This window comes from Cimex lectularius, unplaced genomic scaffold (genome assembly GCF_000648675.2).
Source record: "Cimex lectularius strain Harlan isolate CLEC.00 unplaced genomic scaffold, Clec_2.1 scaffold143, whole genome shotgun sequence".
Classification (NCBI taxonomy): Eukaryota; Metazoa; Arthropoda; class Insecta; order Hemiptera; family Cimicidae; genus Cimex; species Cimex lectularius.
The window spans coordinates 448821-473826 of record NW_019392714.1 but is presented as its reverse complement, the minus strand read 5'-3'; the positions used below and the strand labels follow the sequence as shown (position 1 = coordinate 473826).

Below are 25006 nucleotides of genomic sequence, written 5' to 3'. Positions count from 1 at the left end.
GGTACTCACCATTTATAGTCAATCCACTATGAATTGAAGTACTCTTTTTTTAGGCATTCTAACTTTTATACACCTTTTTAGGATCTCACTAAATTTAAACATTTCCCATAGGCTTGTATGGCCAATAATAATAATGGAGTCAGACTAGCAACAGTCTCAGCATGAGGATATAATAACAATTCTTTTACCCTTTCATTAAAACACTATAAATACACTAATGCGACTTAACACCAATAATAAAATAAAACATAATACCATTTGTTTTTCTTTTTCCTCCTACCTAGTGACTAGGGACCTAGTAACTCCTTTAATTCACTTGTAAGGTTGAGCCTTTACCTAAAGGGTTGCAAAGTGCAACAGTCAGCCAAAATATGTTTTACAGCCACACTGATACGTTCTCCATTTCGAATAATCGAGGACAATTTGGAAAGTTGTTGCCTATTGAAAGCCTATTATGGATTAGCCCGATGTTACCTATTTGCAATCTAGAGAGAATTCCATCCTGCCCCTCACTTTTGCTTGGTAATGTTTTTAACATTAATGACTATATCATTTGGGCAGAGAGGAAATTGATCTGTTCTTTGTGGATCATTTGCAGCATTACTTGCCTGTTGATCAGCTCTTTCATTTCAAGAAATGCCGACATTACTCGAAACCTAAACGAATACCACATTTGTTAAGTGCTTTGATTTCATAGAAGTAATTGTAAATTTCTAAGATGCATGGGTTAACCGAGTTTTTTTGTTGATGGCTTGGAGACCACTCTTCGTATCAAAGCAAATAATGACATTAAAAATTCCTTAGGATTCCTTATTATTGCTATTATTATTATTTTACTACTGTTTATAAAACTAAATTTATTTCTAATACATGTACATGTAAAGGGGCTTAAATCCCTAATTGTACCTTTAAAAAATTAAATAAATAATGGCATTACAAATTACTTGTGATTCTTTATTATTGATATTATTATTATTTTATTACAGTTTATAAAACTAAATTTATTTCTAATATATGTACATGTAAGTGGACTTAAAGCCATAATTGTACCTTTAAAAAAATTAAATAAATAAATGAAAAGTGAATTTAGGATGCCTTCCCTTCAGATAAAAAAATTATCTAGGAAGTGAAAAAGCGAATGACTTCAAGTACTAAACATATTTAAAAAGTTTAAACTAACAGAAAATAGCATTTTGAGAAATAAAGCAAGAAATGAAGTCAGCTCGAAATGAGGAAGAAATTTATCCAACAAATCCAGTTGTGATGGACAACGTGGGATGTCAGAAAATCCAATATGGAGATGAAAGTTGTTCAGTTGTGTTGTGTATCAGGTTAAGGAAGTAGGTGACGGTGTGCGCGAGCAGGTCGGAGGTGTTTTTAATGTTAAAATGTACGTTTTGTGGCCCCGGCCGGCTAAAACAGCAATATTAGCAATCGGCCTTTTAATTGCTGTGCATGAGGCGGCGGCCACCCACCTCCAGGGGACCTGGAACTCGGAAGACTTTTTCCTTTTCCTATCCAAGTTCGGTGTCCAAAAGACGGACTTGCATTACGAAAAAGACACCCTCGGCTACATCTACGGCAATGTTACGACGCGTTCCAACTCAAGCCACACGGTCACCCTCGCCGTCCTTGACAGGACGTACTTCCTGGAGTATTACGGCAACAGGACCCTCATCGATAAGGAGGCCGCATGCAAAAGGATGTTCGACAAGATCGGCCATGTGGCGTACGACTCCTGCTACGAGGACGGGATCGATCTCTTGAGAAGGGTCCCTTGTCCCGAAGGCGAACTATGCCCCGACGAAGACACCCCTTGGAACGTGGTCAAACATTCCCAGTTTACATTTGCAGTCAAAGACCTAAGTGAACCGAGGTAATTCAAATTAATATAAACGTCATTTCTATCAGGTCTGTGGGAATAAGTTTTTAATTGACAAGACGTGTTGTAAGAACCATCTTTTAAAGAAGTGTACATGTTCTGTTATCAATGTTGATTGAGTGACATGATGATAGTAATAAAGGGATAAAAGAGGCAGCTACAAGGCCTTCTGTGTTCCTCTATTTTTTATAACTCATGGCCAGCTTCAGGTGGTTAATCAATCTCCATAACAGTGCTAGCGGCTCCTTAGTGTAGGATCTTACTCGCAGCTTTTAATCTCCTAGTTCTCAAGAATCTGCTACCTTCATAAAAACATAAAATGTGTTCTGGGGTCTCCTCCTCTTTCTGGTAATACCTGTACTCCTATCCGGTACAGTTAAGTGGTAGTGACCTGTCAGGAGTCCAACCAGAAACCTGATTCAGTTGTAGTTGTCTTCCAGTAATTCCCTTGTAAGTTTTGCAGATGGTCTTTCTATGAATCCTCTTCTGGTGCCTCATGCCTGGATTATTATTCCACTACATATCCCAACCCTAGAGTATGGTGAAGAATTGCTAATTACTGCATCGGATGCGACCACAAAGCGCTTAGACAGTGGGCCGCATTCAACCCCTATAGCAGCCATGGAAATACAGGCTGGCAATCAACACGTTTGAAAGTCATAAGAGGCCGCGCAAAAGATGCAAATAAAAATGCAGCATAGCTTCTTGGACCGGGCTGAGGAAATTATGCTCAGCAATGTGCTGGAGATGGAGAACAGTCATTTTTTTCTGCACAAAAATCTCAAATAGAAAATACTATCAGAGTGAAATGCATGTCAGGGTTGATTTCCAAAGTAAACAAGGCCATGATGCCAGTATGGGAGATAACAGCACTGACATTGGAAACAATCGCTGCCAGATATCCTTCACCATCTTGGACACATGTTTATATCAACGGCTCTGCTACCACTGCAAATAGAAATGCAGGAGCCGGGGTTTATCTCACATCGGCACGATTTCAGAGCCAGTGGGTAGAATTGTGACCAACTTTGATGGGGAGATCAGGGCCATTTATCTTGATTAACAACTGAGCTGAAAATAAGTTAGTAATCCTAGTTGATTCTAAAGCAGCAATTTCTGTGTTAAATGGGGATCATAACTGTATGCACCTTGATGTAATCAATTGCCTCTCACTGATTAAAAAAGCCGACTCAGATGAAAAAGAAATAGTGTTTCAGTGGATTCCCAGCCACTGCGGATTGCACAGAAATGAGAGTGCAAATGCTTTAGCTCGAGAAGGCTTGCAAAAAGACCAACCAGTGATTGGGTTAACATTCTATTCAGCCAGCAGAATTTTGCAAAACCACTTTAAATTGAAAGGTCAGGAAGGCGCTCCTAGGCGGCAGAAGGAAAGTGATGAGAATGTCTGAGGAATAATAGCTTACCATCTGACCTAAGAAGGGATGTGGCAGTTGCATGTTTCCGAGCAACTACGGGGCATGACTACCTCAATAATCATCTGTTCAGGATCGGAATGTCGGATACCCCCACATGCCCGCTTTTCAGCCAGGGTAAATGGACTACGACCATTTGGAGGAGTGCTCTGCTATGGCAGGCATCCAGGAGTCGGTTAGTGGAAAAAATCGGTACAGCCGACAGGCAAAGATTTATTGGGTTGCATGCAGTCTGATGGCCTCAAGAGACTGGCGTAGGATTTAAAAAAAATTATTCCACCAAACTTTGGACTTGTTAAGGATTCATTTTAAGATGTATACTCTAGGCAGTAGAGTTCAAAATCTAGAGAGTCCATGTTGGCTCCCTATTTGGCCAATGTGTCAACCTTTTTATGGCCTTTATGCCCCACATGCCAGGGTCAAGCCATTGGTGTCACTAACTCCATTCAGTTCCAAACACTTTGCTTTGCATGAGGCTAGGGCTTGTAGTGCTGTCTAACCTAGAGAGATTCAGTGAAGATAGCTATCTTCCGTGAATGTATTCTTAGCTTTTTTATTTCCCTGGTATAGTGTTCAATCACTATGTCTTCAGTCTGGAATACTGTAACATATTTATCTAAGCTTATAGTCAGTCAGTTTTGGAGCTGTCACTACCAGTAGGAATTTGCCTTTAGCGGTCTTCCTTTGGCCCATTCTTCCTGTTCTGGTATCAGAGACTCATGATGATGCTTGATAAGTTTTTCAGTACCAACTTCGAAGTTTGATAGGATTTATCAAATAGATGACTAAAAAATGTTAAAGTGAATTTACAGATATCAAGTGATGACACACAAATCAACTAGAGTGCTTGACAGTACTTAAACCTCAAGCTGTTTGATGAAGATGAATTGATTGATACTAGGAAGTGGCGGGTTTTGTTCCCCAAGTCTTCTGGTTTATTGTACTTTCCTAGTTCCTTAGTTAAGTGCAATCGAGTCAATCCTTTTCCTAAGGAGTAGTGTCATTATTATTTATTGTTGTTATTGTTTTATAATTATATAACTAACATTCTGTATACAACACTTTCACACTGATAAATACATTCACTCTCAACACAAGGGACACAACACTATATACAATAAAACAACCATATTTCCTCCAAAAATCAGACTAGATACTCGCTGATGTGCTCAAACACCCTTATTTAGCCCCTTAATAGCCTTACTTAATTTGTAATTATTTTCACTTGTTCATTTACTTCCAAGAATGTGTGTACAATTTTCACTAAACTAGTTGTACTCACCTCTTTTCTGAAAACAAATTGACTTCGTACAAAAATATTCTGACTTTCCAAAAATGCAGTTGATTTCGCTTTGATTTGCTTGTCTATTGATTTTATTATTTGCCTTGGTTGGAAAGGTTGTATTTCTTCCATAGTTATACTATAAATTGTGAGATTTCTTCTTGAAGTCTACGAGGTGATGAACATGTAACATAGTTTTACCACCATCCGAGATGGATTGGTATTACAATTATATATTCTTATTAATAATTGTTGGATTCGTGAGAAGCGGACAAGAAGAGGTGAGGTAGTTTGGAAAAACACTTTTTTTCCGATGTTTCGACCTATATTCAGGTCATCTTCAGGGACTGGGTGAAAACATATGTTGATTGGGAAAATACAATACAAATGTACATATAAACTTTGAAACCAAATATTTCATACTCACATAAAGTGTGGTATTGTTATTATTAAAATCTTATTAATAAATTTATGATATTTAACAATATTAAAATATGCCTTTTTAAGTTTATACATAAAAGTTTATTCAGTTCTGAGCATTGAAATAAATAAAGATTGGCTGAAGCTGTCAGGAGATTACAGTTATATATAGGATTATGTATTATAAATCCCCAAATATATTCTTTGAAGCATTACAGTCTATGTGTTAGAATATTGTCTGTTCTATAGAATATGTACAAACTGTGTCAGTACCCATATTTTTCAGAAATTCATTTATTGTTCAATGCCTGACAAGAAACTGTTGTCTGAGTTTATCCCTACATTGTTTTGAATGTTCTGAAATTTTTGTTTTCAAATTTTACAAAGAGATACTCAGATTGCCAGTGTCCCATCTATTCTTATTTGATAGAATGATTCAGGTATTCTTAGCAGTTAAGCAAATCCTTTCCTTGCAATGGTTTGTTCGCTGTTGTTGGTGACATTTATTTTTATTTATAATTGAATTTAAAAAAATGTAAATTTGTTCATTTATAATTTAAAGTTAATTTTACAATGCATGTTCTCAATTTTATTGTTTTAAATAACAATGTTAACAAACAAAATGCCAATATTAGTTGGTAAATTGATCCTTTGTAATTGAAGGGAAAAGCTGGAAAATTTGAGATAAGTTTATTGTTGAAGCCAAATATATATCATGTGTTGTACAAATAAATTATAAGAGGCTGTTGTGACTGATGGTCAATGTGATAAGCAAAAAATTATTATTTCTTTGACTAGAGAATTTATTTTGCGGATTGATTCTCCTGTTGCATTAAGAGAAAGTTAATTTTAAAAAATTATTATTTCTTTGACTAGAGAATTTATTTTGCGGATTGATTCTCTGTTGCATTAAGAGAAAGTTAATTTTTACTGCTGAAAAAAATGAGTGGGGCAGATAAATGGGGTCACTGTTCTCACTTTCTAAAAAAAATTAATCGCAAATTAAACTTTTTATTTTTTTTCTTCCATTATTATTATTTTATTTCATTTCATCAATTGTCTAATTGAGGTCCGATATAACGGTGGGATGTTGTGGGCCTCAGCTTTAATATTCTGCTTAGGAGGTTGATGAATTATTTTTTGTGTTAAACCAGAACAATTTAGATTCTGAAATAGACAGAATTAGTCATGGTTATACATAATGATCAATAAATCCTTATCTTGATTTAAATCTTTAATTGGGTTTCTAGGTATATTTTAATAATTAAAAAACTGAAGAGAATTATATATATATATATATTTTTTTTTATTTTTTTTTTTTTCGAGGGTTCGCAACAGCAGAGGTCATATAAACTCTCAGGGTGTCGGTTTCGAACCCAGGACCTTTATTTTACAGTGATAAGTGACCTGTCAAATTAACTGTTACATCACCAATGCCCCATACTTTATACTTACTTTTAATTCTACTTTTTATCTAAGATCTTAGTTGAGATGAAAAAGTTAGTGTCACGAGTGGGATTCGAACCCATGACTTCGATTCATTCAGATACCAACTCCTTATACCAACCTACCTCAACCTCCGAGTGAATTGAAATCACAATAGCTCAAATGGTGTATTTCAGCAGTGGTGTATTTAGCTGAAGGTCGTGGGTTCAAATCCCACTCGTGACTCTAACTTTTTCATCTCAACCAAGTCCTTAGATAAAAAGTATAATTAATTAAAATAATTAATACTGTCAATTAAGACTACTAAACATACATTGATTTTTTACATATTTTAGAGTTGCAATTAAATAAATTGAAAATTTGTATAAACATAACCACTTTGGTTTTAGATTTTGGTATGTAAGCCTAGTTGCTTGTTATCGAAATACCTCAACATGTGAATGGCACCACATGGCTCACAGTTTAGAAATTAATTACGATATTTGGTTAGTTAATGGAAACCCAAACACGAGCACATACAACCCTCTCGTTTACCAGTTTTCATTTGACCGACAGGTAACGTAATGTGATAATTATTTTTGTATTTATTACATTAATTTTATTTTTAGAATACCGTCGAGCTGTATCTTGTATTTTTTATGGTATACTTTGTCCTCGTCCCTCTTCAACTGTATGCTGTTGTACGACAGAGACACCCAGTTACACGACTTTTCACGGCATCCTTGCTTTTAGAATTTCTAGGCTTGTGTTTTAATCTTGTCGATGTTATCAAATTCACTATGGATGGAGTCGGATATCCAAATATTGCTGTTGTAGGAGACATACTGGATATCCTTTCAAGGGTGAGTGTTTCTGGAAATTTACCTGGTGAACTTTAAAATTAAATTAATTTCTGTTTCAGACTACTTTTATGCTATTACTTCTACTCTTAGCCAAAGGGTGGGCTGTCACGAGGCAGGAATTCACATGGAAACCACTTCTATTCACAGTATGGTTTATTTATGGGGTGGTCCACGTTTTACTTTATGTCTGGAACAAAGTAAGTATTTAGTGACAAAATAAGAGCTTTTCTAAACTCAAAGGTTTGTTCATTAGACAGAGGTGGACATCATCGAGGACATAGACGAATACCAAACATGGCCTGGGTGGCTCATTCTTGGCTTGAGATGTTTAATAATTGTATGGTTTCTACTGGAACTTCGTGCCACAATGAGATATGAGCACAATGACTCAAAGCTCCATTTCTTCCTGCACTTTGGTGCTTCGGCTCTTGTGTGGTACATATACCTTCCAATCATTGCTCTAGTCGCTCTCCAAATACCACCATTTTGGAGATACAAACTGTTATTAGGTAAATATAAAATTTTAAATTAACTCATCAAGTACATATCAAAAGGTCAAATGACAGAATCGATAAATACATGATAAAGTTTCTTATTTTATGTAAATTTAAATGATTTAAGAGGTAAAAAGAAAAGCTTAATTTGAAAAACTGTTAATATATAGCCAATTACATTTGTGTTGTCTTACAACTTTTGCTTCAACTTACAACAATAAAAAATTATCATTTGGACCATGTAGTTTCAAGGGATAATGATTTAATTTAAAAAATGTGTGAATGATTATGATGACTATGATTTTGTTTTATTTATAGGTATTACATATTCGGCTGATTGTCTTGCTTATATCGTGATGACTCAGTTGCTTTGGCCTACAAGGACTGAACAGTATTTCTTATTGGCCACACACCGGCTCGATGCGACTGAGGAACTTGATGAGTTCAACGAGGCCCCACATGTTATACACGGCTCTGGCAATGATCGGTTGATCGCATGGGAACAGCCAGATCCGAAGGAAAAGTATGTGCCAGCATCAGTTATTATATCATAAAACAAACGATGCAATCAAAAGGTTTGAGTAAGTTTGCACTATCATCAAGAAAAATTGCTGTAATGTGGTGTTTCAGCCTAAACCAGCAAAATATTTAGTCGATTGATGTTATGTAATTCATAAACAACGAATTGAATTTTCGCTTTCGAAAGTTAAAATAATACTTAACAAAACATCAATTAGTATTCCTTCGAGAGGAGTACTTTCTGCTAAATATTGAATTTGTCAATTAATGAGTATTAATTAAATACTCACTTATCAATTGTATATGTAAATATTTTAAGGCTAAATACGTTTGTTTTAACCACAGACTGATATGATTTCAAGGTTAAAAATTTTATAAATGAAAAGCAGATTTGGTTTTAAATGGTGCTTCGCTGATTATTAGTCTAATTTATACACTAAAGTATAGGTACACCCTGACCAATGTAAAGCAAAGACATTGTAGACTTTAAGAAGCTTAACGTAAAAAAAAAAATTATTAGTCTGTAATTGTGTAAATATTTGATAATCACAACACGTCCAAATCTACTGAGCCTTCCAATAGTGAAGAAAATGATGACAACGTTAAAATTGGGTATATATTTTTACAAAACAAAAAGTATACATTGTTAACTTGTTTATTTTGAATATAAAATCCTTCATATTGGACATTGGTTTTAAATTGTTGTAGTATTTTTGGATCTCAGGTATGATAAAAGTAATGAAAATTTGAAAAACACTTCTGATAAAAGGTATTTTATAAACGTTTCTAACATCTTTATGTAATGTTGCAAATTTAATGCAGATTAAAGCTAGTCCAGATGAGTCAAATGAGAAAGAAATTAGCACCTTACCAGATAAAAGGACATTTTTTAAAAGGTTTTTAAGTTAAAATTTCAAAAAATTAATAATAAATGTTGGATGGTTATATTTTTGGCCCTGTTAAACTTAACATAAGGAACTTTTAGATATTTTTAAATAAAAGTAGTAGCACATTGCAGAAAAAGTCCAGATTTCTGAACTTTTTTTTATTCCAAAAATTGATTGAGCTAGTAAAATGTAGCATTATAAGGCAGTTATATCTTTGAAATTATTTAGTTTTATTTAGAAATTAACTTGTGATTTGAACTGTAATGTTTAATCATTTGGAAGATTTAAAATTCCTAGGAAAGTGTTTTGTCAGAAAAAAATTATGTACATAACTTTGTATGCATTATCTCACTACTTCAACAATCATTTCTTTGTGACATTGTTTATCCAGGTGTATTTTTTTAGCGAACAATTGTTATATTTTTGCTGTGTTTATGAAATCTGTTGGTTAAACAAAATTATTTTTTATTGTGAAATTGCTCTTACTAATTTCAAAAGACATTTTCATCAATTTTTTGATTACTCGTACTAGAGTTGAAGTGGTCAACAAAAAAGTCGATATTACAACATAATGCAACACAGTAAATTTTAGAGGGCTGAGTATAAGCCGTGCAACTGTGGCAATAGATAATTACATTGCGAAGTGTTCCAGTTGTATTGCTGTGATTATTTGATCTATATTATATAATATTTCATAAATCACAGAGTTTGTAAAGTGTGTTGCAAGTCTGTATTGTTTACCATTTAATGTGGTTTAGGAAAAAATGTGATTGTGATACATTTCTTGTGTCAAAATAGCGGTTTATTGTATATTACTACTTACCGATTATACTTATATGCGTATGTAATGTAAATAAATCTTAATTTTAAAAGATTTGCTCAGAATTAGATTATGTAATTTATATAAATATTTGGATATTGTGTAAAAGAAGTAAACATAGAAAATAGAATTACAAAGGTAAATTTTTGTGATGTGATATTTTGGTTGTGCCCATTTTTCTTAATTTTATTTTTATTTTTCTACACTATGACACCAACAGCAAGTGTATTTATTTTTTTATTACTCCCCTGGTTATATTTTAATATTTCCTTATTAAATTTTTTAGTTAATTTTTTGAATGATTGTTATAAAACAACTTAATTTTGAAAATATATATATTTAAAATTCTACTCCTTGACTTTTTAATCTGCCTAAATGACATCTAAACAAATAAATTTTATTAAAAATAATTTTAAATAAAGACTACTTAGGAAGAGGCTAAAAAATTATGCTTAAGACTTCTATAATTTTTTTTTAAATAGTAAAAGTTACAAACTTTTAAAAAACAATTACTCAAATAAATACATTCAATAATAATAGTTATAATAATTATGGTGACATCTGTGTTTTTAAATAAAGACTAAGGATAGTTTTTATGATACTTTCTTAGCAGTTGAAGGATTTAAAAAATTACAGAAAAAATATGTGTATTTATGTATAAAAAACATGGTGTGGAAATCAAACGCAAACAATTGCTAAAAATGCTTTGCCAAAGCCCTAAAGCTAATCTAAAAATAACAAAAACATTGATTTGTGGTTTAGCATACATCTAAAATATTACATTTAAACTTTTCCATTTTTCATATAAATATTTATTTATTACAAGGAATTCTTGTGCATATCATGGCAAAAAAAAATTTCTTTAAACTTAAATGTGTTTACAATTATATATTTTGAAGCTAAATTTGAAAACAATAAAAAAAAAAAAAAAAAACAGGCGTAGGAACAAATTATTGGTATCACACTCTATCTAACCAAGCCTTTTAAATCAGGTAGAAAATTATTCCTTTTATAATCTGTTAAAATAAAATAATACCTTTTTTGCTCCTACGCCCCAACTTATACTTAAATATATTATGGCCAATAAATTTGATCGAAAGATAAAACAAAATTTGCAAGCTTACAATTTCCTGTGAAATATATTTAATACTTATTTAAAGGAATGTTTATGCTTTCTTTTCTTTAACTACAGATTACTCATTGAACATATTTAAATCTTCAAATGTTGATGCTCCTCCTTGGTCTAAAATTTGCATCATCATGTCCGAAAGTTCCGGTGGCTGATTTTGAGGTCCAGGCTGAGGAGGGACGTTGTGATTTACACTGTTACTCGATCCTTGGCCATCAGGCTGGCCCTGCCAAGACCAGAGCCCTGCATTGTTTGAAGGATTGTGATAAGCTTGCACTCCCGATCTCCCTCCACTCAACTGTGTATATGTCGGTCCTGAAGGCGAGCGGCAGGGACTGACCTCGCTGAACTGATAGCTCTCACTCACAGGCTGTCGCAGAGACCAAGCAGGTTGTGCCGGTGTCGGACTCGACGTCGGTTTGATTCTAGATATGTTCTGTTGTCCCGGGGAGGTATTATAGCCGACTGGGGACTGTGTCGGGGCATAATTATACACCTGGTTAGGTCTTGTGTCAGTATTGTGTTGAATATGCTGTGACATTTGTGAATATCTCTGTAATGTGTAATCTACACCTGGTTGATAGTTTACATCAGCAGGGGCTTCAGTTTCAGTGCCACTTTGCAACGATTTAGCAGTGGTATTTGTGCACACTATGTATTCAACCTCATCCGTGTAAGGATTCAGAAAAGCAAAAGCAGAAGTCCTTAGCCAAACCCATTCTCTATTCTTTGAACGAAATCTATACATGACTGACATGACTTGCCCTTTTAGTTTAACAACTTGTTCAAATGATTCTTTCATGTGAGTTTGATCTTCATGATGGAAAAACTCAAAGCAAGATTTTCCTAGTAATTCAGGAGGTGAATATCCCAAAATACCCATGACTCTTTGATCGACAAAAGTAAATTTTCCTTCCATAGAATGACGGGATATAAATTCTGAATTGCTGTTGGATCCGGATAAATCTGTTGTATTTGGTGTAGAAGTGACTTGTAGCCTGCCTATGGCAACTAGGCAACAATGGCTTCCATCATCTTCAACCCCTCTTTCCATCTGTACGGCTGATAAAGGATGCGGATCGAATTGACCGGTTGGAGGCCAGTTTTTAATGTATCCCGTGCAATGCACAACCGCGTAATTGTTTCCATCCCTTGAAGGTCCCAAAGAATTTCTCTGTTTCAAACGACTCAGATGGTTGTCAAGTCCTACATTGCCCACCTTCATCCTGCAAATGAATCCCCTCCTCGAACCCATACAAAGCCTCATCGAAGATTGGTGGCCTTCCTTTTTTACGGTTCCCGTTTTGAGATCTAGTATCCTTCCTGAGTTTTGAGGTTCCTGAGTAGAGAGCTGCTCGCGTACCTTTTCAACATCATCAGGATGCAAATGTTCATAGATAATTGAACCATACCAATCACTCTGTGACTGATTTAAAACAGGACTTATAGAGTCGGAAACATAAAATATTCTACCTGAGTCACAAGTCACTACAAATAAAAAGCCATCGGCTGCTTCAAGTATCAAATGTTTCAGTTCTTGATCTGTTAGAAATGAAGGTTTGTAACTGCCGTCAGAACTCGTGTTTCCTGTACCTCTAAGGGCTTTCATATGTGCAACGGCCATTCTCAAAATAGTGAGCTTGTCAGGTTTACGTGCAAGTGCACTGCATGTCGGTACCATGTCTGACAACTCCGTAATGTACGCAGTCATCTTATTCCTCCTCCTCCTCTCGATTTCACAGTGGTTTTCTCTACTAGCGAATCTTTCTTTGTCTTGCATGTTGTCTTCTTCCATTCTCGAATATTTGTTCCCACTAGGGTCGTCTTCATCTGATCCAATCGAACTCCCCCTTCTTTTCTGTATGACCTTAGATGGGTCTATACTGGCGATGGGATGAGTTAAAGTAGACATGAGATAAACTTTAACCGTGTGAAATTAAACATTAGTAGAAGAGAGTATCAACATTTTTCAACCCTCGATATTAGTCGAATATTGCTCTGAATTTTCAGCTACCACAGAATTATCCTTCTAATATTAATTGGATTTTTAAGGAAGAGTTTACTTTGCCCGAGATGGCCACAGTTAACATGTCTCATGAAAGTTTATCTTCTCAAAAAAAAAAGATCTGCAAAAAAATAATAAAAATCACCTTAGAACAATTAATAAAAATGAAAGTGATTTAAAGCAAATATAACAAGTCTTTTTAATTAATAAACTTCATAATTTATGTATATAAAAGTTCATCATTATTTGATGATTTTCACATATATTACTATGATGGATTATGACTATTTTTGATATAAATAACTTTACTAGATGTATGTTGTAACTAGAAAAATAATGTTCACATTTCGTTCACATTGGATGTGTGCATAGGTTTTTCACTTTTCAGAAAAACAAGTCAAACTTTCAAAATATAAATGTAATTTATTTTTAACAGAAAACATAATTTCCTTTGTTTTCTATGACATACTGCCAATGTTCTGGCCAGTCCTTTTTATAACTAAGTCTGATGACTTAGACGAGAAGAAATCTGAAGGGTCAAGGTCTGATTTTCAGAGGTTTTCTTACAAAAATTCCCTACCTTTTAAGCGGTTGTCTGGGGAGTGGAAAAGTAAAAATCTTAGGGGCAAGGTCTTGAGAATATGGAAGGTTTGAAGCCAGCTTAATCCAGCAATTTTACTCTGAGTGAATGTAAGTGGGTGAGGCCTGCCATTGTTGTGTCTATTCACCAAGAATGGATATTTTTCCTGACCCAAGACGGTCCAGCTGCGCAGATTATACCTCTGTCATAAGGGTTTGATTACGAGGTAACATTTCTTAATAAATTATTCCTTGAATATCCCTCCAAACAAAACATAGGACCTTACAGGTCGACAACAGAGTTTCATTCTCTTTGCAAACAGCCCTTCAGCATTTAACATTTTTGTAAATGTCCCACTTTTCCCCAGTGACAAAATACGAATTAAACCCTTCTCATTTATTCCTGTTTAAGTATGAAATACAGCAAGTCATGTGGTCTAACTAGTTTCTGAGGGACAATTAATGGTTTCACAAAGCAACTCAGAGATCAGATTCTTCTATTGTTGGGCGATATACTTGAAATCAACCTCATCCTCCAATACCGCTTTTACGCTCGTTAGACATTCCACAAAGAGACTGGTCTTTGAATCGTCTCTATCTCTCTCTTAATTTCCCAGATATCCCGGATCACGTTTTTCCAACTTCCAACTGATATTGTCCAAAATAAGACAGTTGCAAAGTTCATAAAATTTTGATGTTTTTAGTTGGTGTGACATTTTAAAAATGTAATGTAAGAGAGCTACGTTTAAAGAAGTTGATCCAAAATTATCATTTCATATGCAGTTATTTTGTAACTAGACGGGTAAGTTTTTGAACAAAATAGGTCTAAAAAAAAAAGGAAATTTGGTGCTACATCTAAAAATGGAGTCTATACTTGGGAAAAGTTACTTTAGAGTGGAGAAAATTCAGGTTTTATGTAAAGAAATGTGTTGTTCTTAAATAAACACTAAAAAATGGTTACTTTTAATCGGATTGAGATAAAACCATGAGGTATATGGCATTCTACTCCACTTTAGATGGACCGTTACTGAAAAAAAAAAATTAACACAATGAGCCGACTCATATATCATATATCTATACCATTGTAAAATTAATGGCTGGTCTAATAATACATGAATTTAAAAAAATGTCATGCCAGTCTCAGTTTTATTCTAGACTTTTGTGATCAACTACTTCCTACAAACACTTTCTTTCTGTAGGATTTTTTTACACCCTAGAGCCAACGGGGCCTGAAGGATTATTGGATTGTTATAAGGATGAAGCCGTGATCCATGCTTCACATACCTTTGAATTAATTAACTTTATTTCTCTAACATATAGGATGAAAGTCAATATTTGAAAAAATCAAAAAAACATGCACACATCCAACATTACGGTTGAAATGGTTTTCAATTTAGAATTTATTTTTCCAGCCAGCCATAATTTTTTAAATACTATCTTCAAATTGTGAACAACCATAAATGACTAATAAACCAAATTAGTGGTTCAATTTAAGAACCATTACACCATTACTTTTAAAAAAATGCAAAATTATGAGGCAATTTAAGCTGTTTTGTTGACCTTAAAACCTAGAATCAATTAAATAGAAACAATTAAGTAAATGTGTTTGGAGCCACTATGAATTGTACCTGATTTAAATATAGTATTTTCTGTTTTGAAAATCTTCTCTTTGATGGATAAGCAATCTTGAAATGTGTTCAGTTGCCGGTGGTTTGAAAAAAAAAGGCAAACTCTGAGAAAATGGTATGTGGTTTCGAAATGCGACAACGCCAGTCTATTTTCTTCTTTTTCAACAAAAATAGCGCAATAAAATCAATTTTCAAATTAAAAACCTTGATTGTAAAGTACGATTTTTTTTTCAATGGAAGGAAAATAAATTTAAACAAAAAAGGAAACAACAACAAAGATAAAATGAGGAAACTCCGATAAACCACCTCGGACTCTTGATCAGGACTGACTTTTACCAAACACAGTGTAACCTCAAACCATAAAAGATTCAGATTTTTTTAAAATATATTCATTCAATTTTCCATTTTTATTAATGTAATTCAATTTAAAATTTAAAAATAATTTAAAAGTTTGTTTTATTTATTTTTAATGCTTACAAAAATCGTGTGTATTTAACAAATTTGTTTGCACCCCCTTCCAAATCTTAACTAATGACGAGACCGACCTAAATACAAATTCATATAAGTATTTTGTAGTCATAATTGATCGTATTAATTATTTCAATTAATTATACTTTTTTACTAAGGTCTTGGTTATATGAAAAGTAGAATTAATTTTTTAAAAAACTAAATACAAGTTCTTTACAAACTAGAATAAGACGTTGAGACGAATCCTATTCGTACTGGCTATTTTAAAGCCATTAAACACCAACACAGATATACAATATATTAGATTATAATATTAATAATTATTAATGCACAATATATCTAGATTTTTTCAAGGCATTTGATAAAGTTGATTATTGTCTCCTTATCCGAAAACTCATCATCCTTGGAATACATGGTTTTCTCCTCAAATGGTTTAACCCCTATTTTCAAGATAGAAAACAATTTGTAAAGCTGAATTTAGACAGTTCTAAAATATAGTTGTATTATGTGGTATACCTCAGGATCATTACTCCCCAACGATAGTTCCCCCTCTTTGCTGATGACCTGAAGGTCTATAGGGTCATAACTTCTTTTTATAACGCTAAGCATCTGCAAAAATCTGTAAACAACTTTCTTAAGTTTTAATGTTGTAGCATGAAGCTAAATGTAGGTAAGTAGTACATTACTACAATTATGCCATACAAAGACCTTGGAGTCTATTTCTCTAACATCCTGACATTTAACTTGCATTGGAATAATTAATAAGGCAAATCAAATGTTAGGTCTCTTACATAGAACTACAAAAAAATTTAAGGATGCAGAAACAATGATTTACTGTTTAAGGCTATGGTCTGTCCCATTTTAGAATTCTCTTCAGTTGTTTGGTGACCACATCAAAAAATACTAAGTAGTTCAGCAGAAAATGTACGTTTTAATTGCACGCTCTGATTTAAAATTATTTGAATATACTGTTATTATGTACAACTTATTATGGAATCCGCAGAACTGCATTCATTAAACATAAGATGACAAATAATGACCTTTTTTTGGAGAAAAAAAATTTTAGGTTTGAATACAGGGCCACTGGATTCGAACCCGGGACCTTTACATCTAAACCTTGTGGCCACCGATGCCTCACACCCGATATATTCTTACAAACTCTATAATAATATGATCGACTGTCCACAATTAATCAATTTGCTAAATTTCCTTGTACCACAACACATTTAAAATTTAGTCCAATTTCTCAACTCATGGAATCGAGTAATAAATTTCCTTTACATTGTGACACTTTTTGCCTTTCCTTAAGTTGATTTAAACTTTTTCGTTATTACAATAACTCTATACATGTGTGTATGTGTATAGAGCTTATGTAAATCAGTATTAATTATTTTTTAATTAATGATGAATAATTGTGTAGAGTTCTGCTTGGTGTGTGGCTTTTTAGCATAATCAACTCCAGTCATCATTCGACAGACATTTTTGCCACAGTGATTTGCCTGAGTTTCGTTTTAGTTGTCACTTTTATGTGTTTTTAAGGGTTCCCACTTACAAAACAAAAAATCAACCTACCACCGAACAGCAAGTAGGCAAACCTGGATGATCAGATATGATCAAGCTACAATATTTAGTTAGTATAGATACATCAATATAAAATAAATCAGAAATAGAAATGAAAATTTATTTATTCTTTAAGTTCCTCATGATTGTATTTATATTTTTTCTTGGAACAGTTTAGAATAAATAATGAAAGGGAGTAAAATGCACAACAAAAACATTATAATCAACAATGGCCAATGGTATGAAGCAAATACATATCCAATGTTTTTCAGTTGTACTAATTTCCTGCAAAAAAAAATTGCATACAGAATTTTGTCATTCAAATGAATAAACAATAAAAACATACCCTCCAGCATTGTAAGATATTATTCTGAGTAAAAATTCACCTTCCCTATTTGGATTCAATGTGGAGGGAATTATGACATAATGTCCTAGTGGAAGTTTGAATCTCAAACTCACTTTTCTCATATTGTAAAAGTTGCTACTTATCATTGGGAAATGGTGTTTGCAATAAAATTCATTTAATACTGATGAGACTTGGACAGGATTTATCTAAAATTCAATATCAACAAAAGAGCGTTTAAACAGAAGACTCATAAATTTACACAAACATCACCTTATAAACGACAAATCCAATTTTTAATAATTTTGTACTTTTTGATTTCCTTGAAGCTTTACGATATTTTTGCAAAAGGGCAATTATAACTGTGCATTCATTCTTAGGATTAGGTTCTGGGTCTGCTGTTGTCAGGCAAAATCTAAACTGAGGGTTTTGAGGAAAGGTGCCTAGAATTATAATTGATTTTTTAAAATAATTTTTTAATTGATTTAATTTCATTTTTTAATTGATTTTATTATCTTAAGAACTTACTATGATGAATTGATCCTCCAGTACTGACTGAAAGAACCCACGAACCATGAAATTCTATCCACTGCCAAGGGTGATCCCTTAGCCCTTTTAAATGGCAGATACTTACATAATAAAATACTCTTACGAATTCAGTTAGATGAACCCACATTTCATTTCCTGTCTTTATCACTGGCAATCCTAGTGCAATTTGTGCCTGTGTCGATATAACTGTCCATTCTGAAACACTGTCATAATTACAGATACTGATGGAAGTAATTAAGCTTTTGCCGTGCTTACAAATTATGATTTTCAGGAATGGATACTTTAATATAAGGCTCTTCGTGCTTGTTTAGGTAAATCACTTTCAAACCTGTTATAAAAATGTGTTTCCAGGATTGAGAAAGTATTTCAGATGTCAGTTCTTCCTGTAGCATATTTTTCTAGTAATAACTTAAACTCAGAAAAATTCATTAATAGTTCACACATTGTAGAAGCAAACAATAATAGAGTTCATTTCGAATGCAACTTTCATTATATTGAATGTATCTAGGCAGTCATCGTAATTGGATGTTGGCAAGTGGAATAATTCACACAAACCTCCGGTCAAATCCTCCATCGCCTCATTGGCCTGGGTAAATTCAATGTCTTCATAAGTGCCCAATATCCTAATATACAATTTTCAAATTATAATATATTTTTAAATAATCATTGTATAATTTAAATAATGTTTATAAATCACAGGCTCTGAAGATGATCTCGATAAAGATCAATATTATACCATAAAGAAAATATTTTTCTAACCTACATCACACTACACCGCATCTCACGATCTTTAAATAATATTTTTTAATAATAATTTTCTCAAAAGAGGCTTTACTTTGCATAGGCCTTTTCGTATAAACATATCCAAAATTGTGACTGTTCGCATTTAAATCCAATAAATTCATTGGTGTCATTTCTGATTGGTATTCTATCATCCACAATAACAGTCATCCATTTTCCATATCTCCAAATTCTACAACAGTTTTTACATTAATATTTATAGTGCTAGTATTATTATATATATATATATCAAAATAAAAATAACCTGAAAAAAAACATCCCAATGTAATCTTGATCAAAGCTTTGACAATTTGGACTTATTACCCAGTGGAATATTTCAGGATCTCTCATAACTGAATCAATAGCAACTTTGTACCAGCAATTGGCTAAAAAAAATTAAAAATGTAGTTAATTAGAACGTGAGATAATACTTTACCATATTTTCAATGTATAATTGATTATATGTTTTAGGAGAATGTTAAATAGAAGCCAAAACAGAGTTTTAAGAGCACTTTTGTCCACACGTTTTCTGCCATCTATAAGAAGTCAACATTTCATCAACTGAACTTTTCTTAATAAATGAATATACAAGTCTTTACAAATAATTCAGAGAATCTTAAACAGCAGATTTTCCATGTTAATTTTTTTTTATACGTATAAAAGCAAGAAGTTTCCAAATCCAACTCAGCTCCAAAGGTAAATTGTGTATTATTTTTACCATTCTCCAAACCAGCGTGTATGCAAACATATTTCAAGCTTTAGATGTACTCAGTTCATGGTGAACAAAGGATATAAAATTAAAGACATAGTTATCACAATAGATCCAAACTTAATCATGACACTGAATATGTTATTAGCTTGAAGATTGTTCTGAAATGTAAGAGCAAACTAAACAACTTAACAGCCACCCTCCACTGTATTTCAAGACAAATTGAAATAGACAGGTGAATTTGCAAGACCACAACCCTACTGAGTGTTAACAGCAACTCTTTTGTGGGATGGAAATGCATGTTTCCAGAGAAATCTCTTCGCAAGATAAGAAAATAAGTAAACTTCAGAAAGTTTAACTGGAAATAGGATGAAACTCTGAATTATTGACAGAGCTCTACAGACTTCTGGACATCAATAGTCACAGGATGTGCAAATCCTGCAAAAAACAAAAGAGATTTTATCAGGTTTTCTTCAGGTTTTCTAAGAGATAAGAAATTGTTTTGGGACCTACAACACAATCGTTGGGACTGGGACAAATAATATCTAAGATGAAACCAGACTACTGTATGTACAGAATTGGTTAATGAAGAACATAGAACCCTGAATTCTACTGTATTAAGCATTTTGCAACAAAAATGTAGTGTATTTTTTTCCAAACATGGATAATTATTCAAAAGACTTGTATGACTTCATGAATGTAATATATCTTAATGTTATACAATTAATAAAAATTTCGAGTACAGATTGTTAAATTGAAAGTTTGATTTGTTTCTTTGCAAATGAAGAAGAGCACGATATGAAATTATATTTTTTTTTTAAATTGCAGACTTCTAGACATCCCGGAAAACATTGACATCAATAGTCACAGGCTGTGCAGATCCTGCAAGCAAACAAAAGAGAATTTAACATGTTTTCAAACAGGAGAGAAATTATTTTGGGGTCTACAACACAACCGTTGGAACTGGGACAAATAATATCTAAGATGAAACCAGAGTACTGAATATACTGGTTACAATAGTTTTTGAAGAGCTTAGTACCCTGAATTCTACTGCAATACATAATTTTACCAATTACAAAAAAAAAGTAGTGTATGATTTTTTTCTTCTGATCATGGCTAGTTATGCAAAAGAGTTAAATCTGTTGCTAAATGCAAAATTTCGATATTGTTAAATTGAAAGTTTGATCTCTTATTTTCTGGCTAAGAAAATGAAGAGCACCGTTATTAAATTAAAAAAAAAAAAAAAAAAAAACCTTCCTTAAGAATTCGAACCGTTACGTGTTCTCCCACAAAATCCCGTCTTTCCCCATCGTTATTAGAATTTATTTTTACTCACAATTATCAAAATAATCCAATTTGTTATATTCTGTCTTTTTCTTTACGTTTATATTTTCTGTTATGTTTATGTGTATGTGTATATTTAAAAACAAAAAATCGATAAAAATCAAACTGCCATTCTCGTGAGGTTGTATTGTGAGTTGTGACGTTCACATCTTGTTTCTGTTGACCTTCGTTTGTGTTGGGATAGTGAATTCCTATTTTAAAGTTGTTATAACATATTCGAATGAAATTTTATTACTATCATAAAATTTACAGGAGGAAATTGAACTGTACGTAAAATGTCGTGCTTGTTAAAAAGGTCTTAATGCTTGTACTCATTCTGTAGAGTGTCATATTGAAGAAAGAAGGAAATTTCCTCAAAGACCTAGTTATAAAATATTACTACTTATAAATAATATAAGGCGAGACGTTGTAAGTTGCTTTTTATTTATTTTCAAGCATTTATATCGTCAGAAATTGATAGTATTGTTTTTGTTTGTGTTAGGTTAAATATAGATAATAAAATATTGGAATTGTCCTTTGGTATGTAAAGGTTTTCCCTGTAAGAAAGATATAAAATCAATTGTTTTAATTGTTAATTTGATATAGTATAATGGAGGTCCAAATCAACGTAATTGACCGTAACATCCCGACCAATGTTCTTGACGACCTGTGCAGCCGGTTTATTATAAACGTACCGGAAGAGGAGAGGAACGACTTAATAAGGCTTTGTTTTCAGATAGAATTAGCGCATTGGTTTTATATAGATTTCTACTGTAAAAGCGCTAAAAAGACTATAGGGATCAAAGAGTTTGCACACAGTATCTTCCAGCACATACCCTCGTTGCATCAATACTTGCACAATGTCGACAAGATAATCGATGAGTGGAAAGAGTACAAATATCTGGTTCCTACATTTGGTGCCATATTATTAAATGAAGACTTGTCATATGTTTTGTTAGTACAGAGTTATTATTCGAGATCTTCTTGGGGATTTCCAAAGGGGAAAGTGAATAAGGACGAACCACCGTGGGGATGTGCCATTCGTGAAGTGTACGAAGAGACTGGCTTTAATATCAGAGATATGATAGATCCTAATGAGTATTTGGACGCTAGAGTCAATGAACAACTCGTTCGTCTTTATATAATTCCCGGTGTTAGTAAGAATGCTAAATTTCAACCCATGACTAGAAACGAGATCAAATCGGTTGAGTGGTTCCCACTGGCTGATCTTCCAGTTACCAAAAAGGATGTGGGCTATAGGGTCAAAGGCCCGGGGAACGAATCGTTTTACATGGTCGGACCGTTTGTCAGAAGATTGCGACAATGGATTTATGAACGTCAAAACAAACCTATAAGAAGGCCGAGGAGGGCGAGGCACAACTCTTGTAGTGATATTGACCATCTCGGCCATAAGGACTACCCCTCGACAAAATTCTTGAAGAATATAAAAGAAATAAAAAATAAGACGATGTCCGAGTTGGGAGTTAGTGCATTCATGGCTTTATCTCAAGACGTAGACGAAGACAACGACACATCACCGAATGAAGAAGATGTAAGAAACATTTCCCCAGAAGCCAAAGTTTGTGATAGTAGACCTTTACACTGCTTCATTCAGCCAAATAAACAAATACAAAATAATAGTTCGGATATGGAAAAATTGTTATTGATGTTTCCCAAGCTGTCTCTGAGTGAAAAAAAGGTAAATGAGAAAGACCAAAGATATACAGACAGGAGTTCTTTCGATATTGTAGATGTTAAGGATAAACCAAAATCTATTGAGTTAGCCAGTTTCCTGAAAGCTTTAGAACAGAGCCAAAGGAGTAGCTCAGGTCAACCTTTAAACATGGCCTTGGCTACAGCCGACAAAATTGGCCGAGGGCACAAACTGAGACGAGTCAAGAGAAAAATAGAATTTGATTCTTTAGCCGACTCCGAGTATCATCTCGTTCCAATAAACGAAAATGAAAAAGTTTCAGATAACGACCTAAAATTGGGAAATGACACTGATGGAAAAATTCAATTGAAATTTAATGAAATAACATTGAGTGAGTCAATTAAAAACAATGGTATTTCGCATTGGTGCAATTTTAAATTTGATCTTCAGTCAATTCTCAAATGCATAGATGAGGTTAAAGCATAATTCAATAGTAATCTGTGCTTTCGACTTCAACTGATCTCAAATATTTGTATCTTTTCGGACCACAAGGTTTTATTTAGACTACATTTTAAAATTACAGTAATGTAAATGTGGTTTATTTTTCTTTTTTCATTATTTCTTATTTATTTAATTACTTTAAGATTAAATAAAGTGCCTTCAGCATTTATTGACTAAGCTTTAATATAGCTTGAAGTTTTCCAAATTGTATTTTCCAATTTCCACAATAAGTAATTTTCAACATTTTTCTGACTGGAATATTGTATTATTACATCTTACAAATTTAATTTTTTTCTAGTACCATTGTACAAATACATTAACAATTTCTAGGAAATAATTATATTTTCTTTCTTTCTTTTTTAAGTCAGAGTTAATAGTTGTTAAATGTATTATTCAAATCTTCCAAAAAGTTCAATTTAAAACAGTTTAGTCTAGATGCAACTGTTTGTAGGTTTTTTTAAATGATTTATGTTAATCATTAAACATGTCTTGCTCTAAGAAATTATGAATAATATTATTTTCATTTTTACACAATGATTTTTAAAATTTGTTAGATGTTAATACGAAACACAAAATAAATATTAAAAATGGTAAATTTCAACTCTATGAACACAGTTTGTAAAATCAATTTCAATTTGAATGATAAATTGTGCATTGTTTTTTTATATTTTAATTATACCATTTTCATTTTTGAGCATTTTGTCAATTTATTTTTCCTCTTTTCTCCTTAACCTATTTTCTTATTGGTTATTTATTGAAGTTGACAAAAATTAAACTTCATTGAATAAGAAAAGTAAGTTTTTATTACTTTTCACACATTTTGAAGATAGTTATTTTTAAAAAATGGTTAATTACCGAACATACTGCTTTCCAAATCTATAGGTCGTCCTAAAGAAAACTTCGGCGATTGAACAATTTCCTACAAAACAGTTTTTTCATGTTAGGAAAACTATATTATGGGAGAAATACTCAATAATTAAATTATTAATTGTAGCCAATGATTTATTTTAAAAGCATTGTACACTACGATATACTTTCAATAAATTAGTAATTTAACTTTTTTTGATAGTGAGACATAGTGGTAATATTTTAAGAGATTTTAAGATAAATAAAAAATAATTAGCATTTAAAAGGCATCAACAAAATCACATAATTACATTAATATTAATATAAAGTAATAGCTTACAATTGGCCTCTTCCATTCTACTTGCCAAGGTGGTGGCATGCTGAAGAACAAAGAATTATTTGTTGTAGGGAATTCAGGATCGTTAAACAACATATTTTTGTTCCGTAACTCTTCCCTTAATTTCATAATTTCTTGAATTGTATATGCTTGTATCTAAATTATAATAAATTGTTATACATTAATCATACATAAATTAATGTTAAAAAGACTTTACATATTAATAATGAAGATTTATATCCAAGGTTCTGGTAAAATTTTAAAGCATCTTTTTGAAGAAAAGCATTCATTTTCAAAATAAAAAATAAGACAATTTAAACAAAATTGTTCAATAGGAGAGTCATTACTTTAAAACCTTTTACCAGAACTTCCAGAAAATGGATTCTGAGACATTTCTAGGATTTACAAATATGTATACGTATAAGTTTATTTATATGCATAAATATTGAACCTGCCATGAGCTTTATACATACGTATTTACTTTCTTTGTTTCTATCCATTTTAAAATTTTATTTTTAAATTGTAAATTAAGTGTTAAAATTCAAGTAGCAGCTGTATTTTGTCATAGTC

The 25006-nt window shown here is 32.6% G+C and overlaps 4 protein-coding genes across 8 annotated transcripts; 2 read left to right on the top strand and 2 right to left on the bottom strand.

Annotated features, from left to right (window-relative positions):
- The first annotated feature begins 1277 nt into the window (after positions 1–1277).
- LOC106672778 (transmembrane protein 145) lies at positions 1278–20764 on the top strand. 3 transcript variants are annotated; one of them, XM_014404462.2, is made up of 7 exons: positions 1278–1876; positions 6853–7018; positions 7072–7305; positions 7365–7502; positions 7559–7814; positions 8118–8322; positions 20604–20764. In XM_014404462.2, exons 1-7 carry the CDS (start codon positions 1389–1391, stop codon positions 20749–20751), a joined length of 1635 nt encoding a protein of 544 aa, XP_014259948.1. In that variant the 5' UTR covers positions 1278–1388; the 3' UTR covers positions 20752–20764. The 3 variants fall into 3 exon arrangements, with proteins under 3 accessions (XP_014259948.1, XP_014259946.1, XP_014259947.1); XM_014404460.2 differs by lacking the exon at positions 20604–20764 and adding an exon at positions 19538–19665 and having other exon boundaries at positions 1279–1876; XM_014404461.2 differs by lacking the exon at positions 20604–20764 and adding an exon at positions 19408–19438 and having other exon boundaries at positions 1280–1876.
- LOC106672777 (aryl hydrocarbon receptor nuclear translocator homolog) lies at positions 10656–15693 on the bottom strand. Its single transcript, XM_014404459.2, has 2 exons — positions 15367–15693; positions 10656–13280 (listed from the first exon to the last, which is right to left on the bottom strand). Exon 2 carries the CDS (start codon positions 13064–13066, stop codon positions 11219–11221), a length of 1848 nt encoding a protein of 615 aa, XP_014259945.1. The 5' UTR covers positions 13067–13280; positions 15367–15693; the 3' UTR covers positions 10656–11218.
- LOC106672779 (calpain-3-like) lies at positions 17542–25002 on the bottom strand. 3 transcript variants are annotated; one of them, XM_014404463.2, is made up of 11 exons: positions 24910–25002; positions 24440–24592; positions 24109–24172; positions 19332–19452; positions 19122–19259; positions 18729–18909; positions 18542–18669; positions 18266–18489; positions 18011–18180; positions 17741–17946; positions 17542–17679 (listed from the first exon to the last, which is right to left on the bottom strand). In XM_014404463.2, the coding sequence occupies exons 1-11, from the start codon at positions 24934–24936 to the stop codon at positions 17547–17549; spliced, it is 1545 nt and encodes a 514-aa protein (XP_014259949.1). In that variant the 5' UTR covers positions 24937–25002; the 3' UTR covers positions 17542–17546. The 3 variants fall into 3 exon arrangements, with proteins under 3 accessions (XP_014259949.1, XP_014259950.1, XP_014259956.1); XM_014404464.2 differs by lacking the exon at positions 24910–25002 and adding an exon at positions 24654–24900; XM_014404470.2 differs by lacking the exons at positions 17542–17679; positions 17741–17946 and having other exon boundaries at positions 18053–18180; positions 18266–18292; positions 18372–18489.
- On the top strand, positions 21705–23349 carry LOC106672780. The gene has a single exon (XM_014404471.2). It carries the CDS (start codon positions 21709–21711, stop codon positions 23236–23238), a length of 1530 nt encoding a protein of 509 aa, XP_014259957.1. The 5' UTR covers positions 21705–21708; the 3' UTR covers positions 23239–23349.
- Positions 25003–25006: the final 4 nt, after the last annotated feature.

What these genes read in the sequence shown, in the direction of transcription:
- LOC106672778 (XM_014404462.2), top strand. Translation starts at nt 1,389, where the DNA reads ATGTACGTTTTGTGGCCCCGGCCGGCTAAAACAGCAATATTAGCAATC. An exon ending in AAAGACCTAAGTGAACCGAG is followed by an intron (nt 1,877 to 6,852) that starts GTAATTCAAATT and finishes CTTTGGTTTTAG; the next exon opens with ATTTTGGTATGTAAGCCTAG. An exon ending in GAGATACAAACTGTTATTAG is followed by an intron (nt 7,815 to 8,117) that starts GTAAATATAAAA and finishes TTTTATTTATAG; the next exon opens with GTATTACATATTCGGCTGAT.
- LOC106672777 (XM_014404459.2), bottom strand. Translation starts at nt 13,066, where the DNA reads ATGTCTACTTTAACTCATCCCATCGCCAGTATAGACCCATCTAAGGTC.
- LOC106672780 (XM_014404471.2), top strand. Translation starts at nt 21,709, where the DNA reads ATGGAGGTCCAAATCAACGTAATTGACCGTAACATCCCGACCAATGTT.
- LOC106672779 (XM_014404463.2), bottom strand. Translation starts at nt 24,936, where the DNA reads ATGGATAGAAACAAAGAAAGTAAATAC. An exon ending in TAGAATGGAAGAGGCCAATT is followed by an intron (nt 24,173 to 24,439) that starts GTAAGCTATTAC and finishes ACTGTTTTGTAG; the next exon opens with GAAATTGTTCAATCGCCGAA. An exon ending in TACGAAAAGGCCTATGCAAA is followed by an intron (nt 18,910 to 19,121) that starts GTAAAGCCTCTT and finishes ATTGTATATTAG; the next exon opens with GATATTGGGCACTTATGAAG.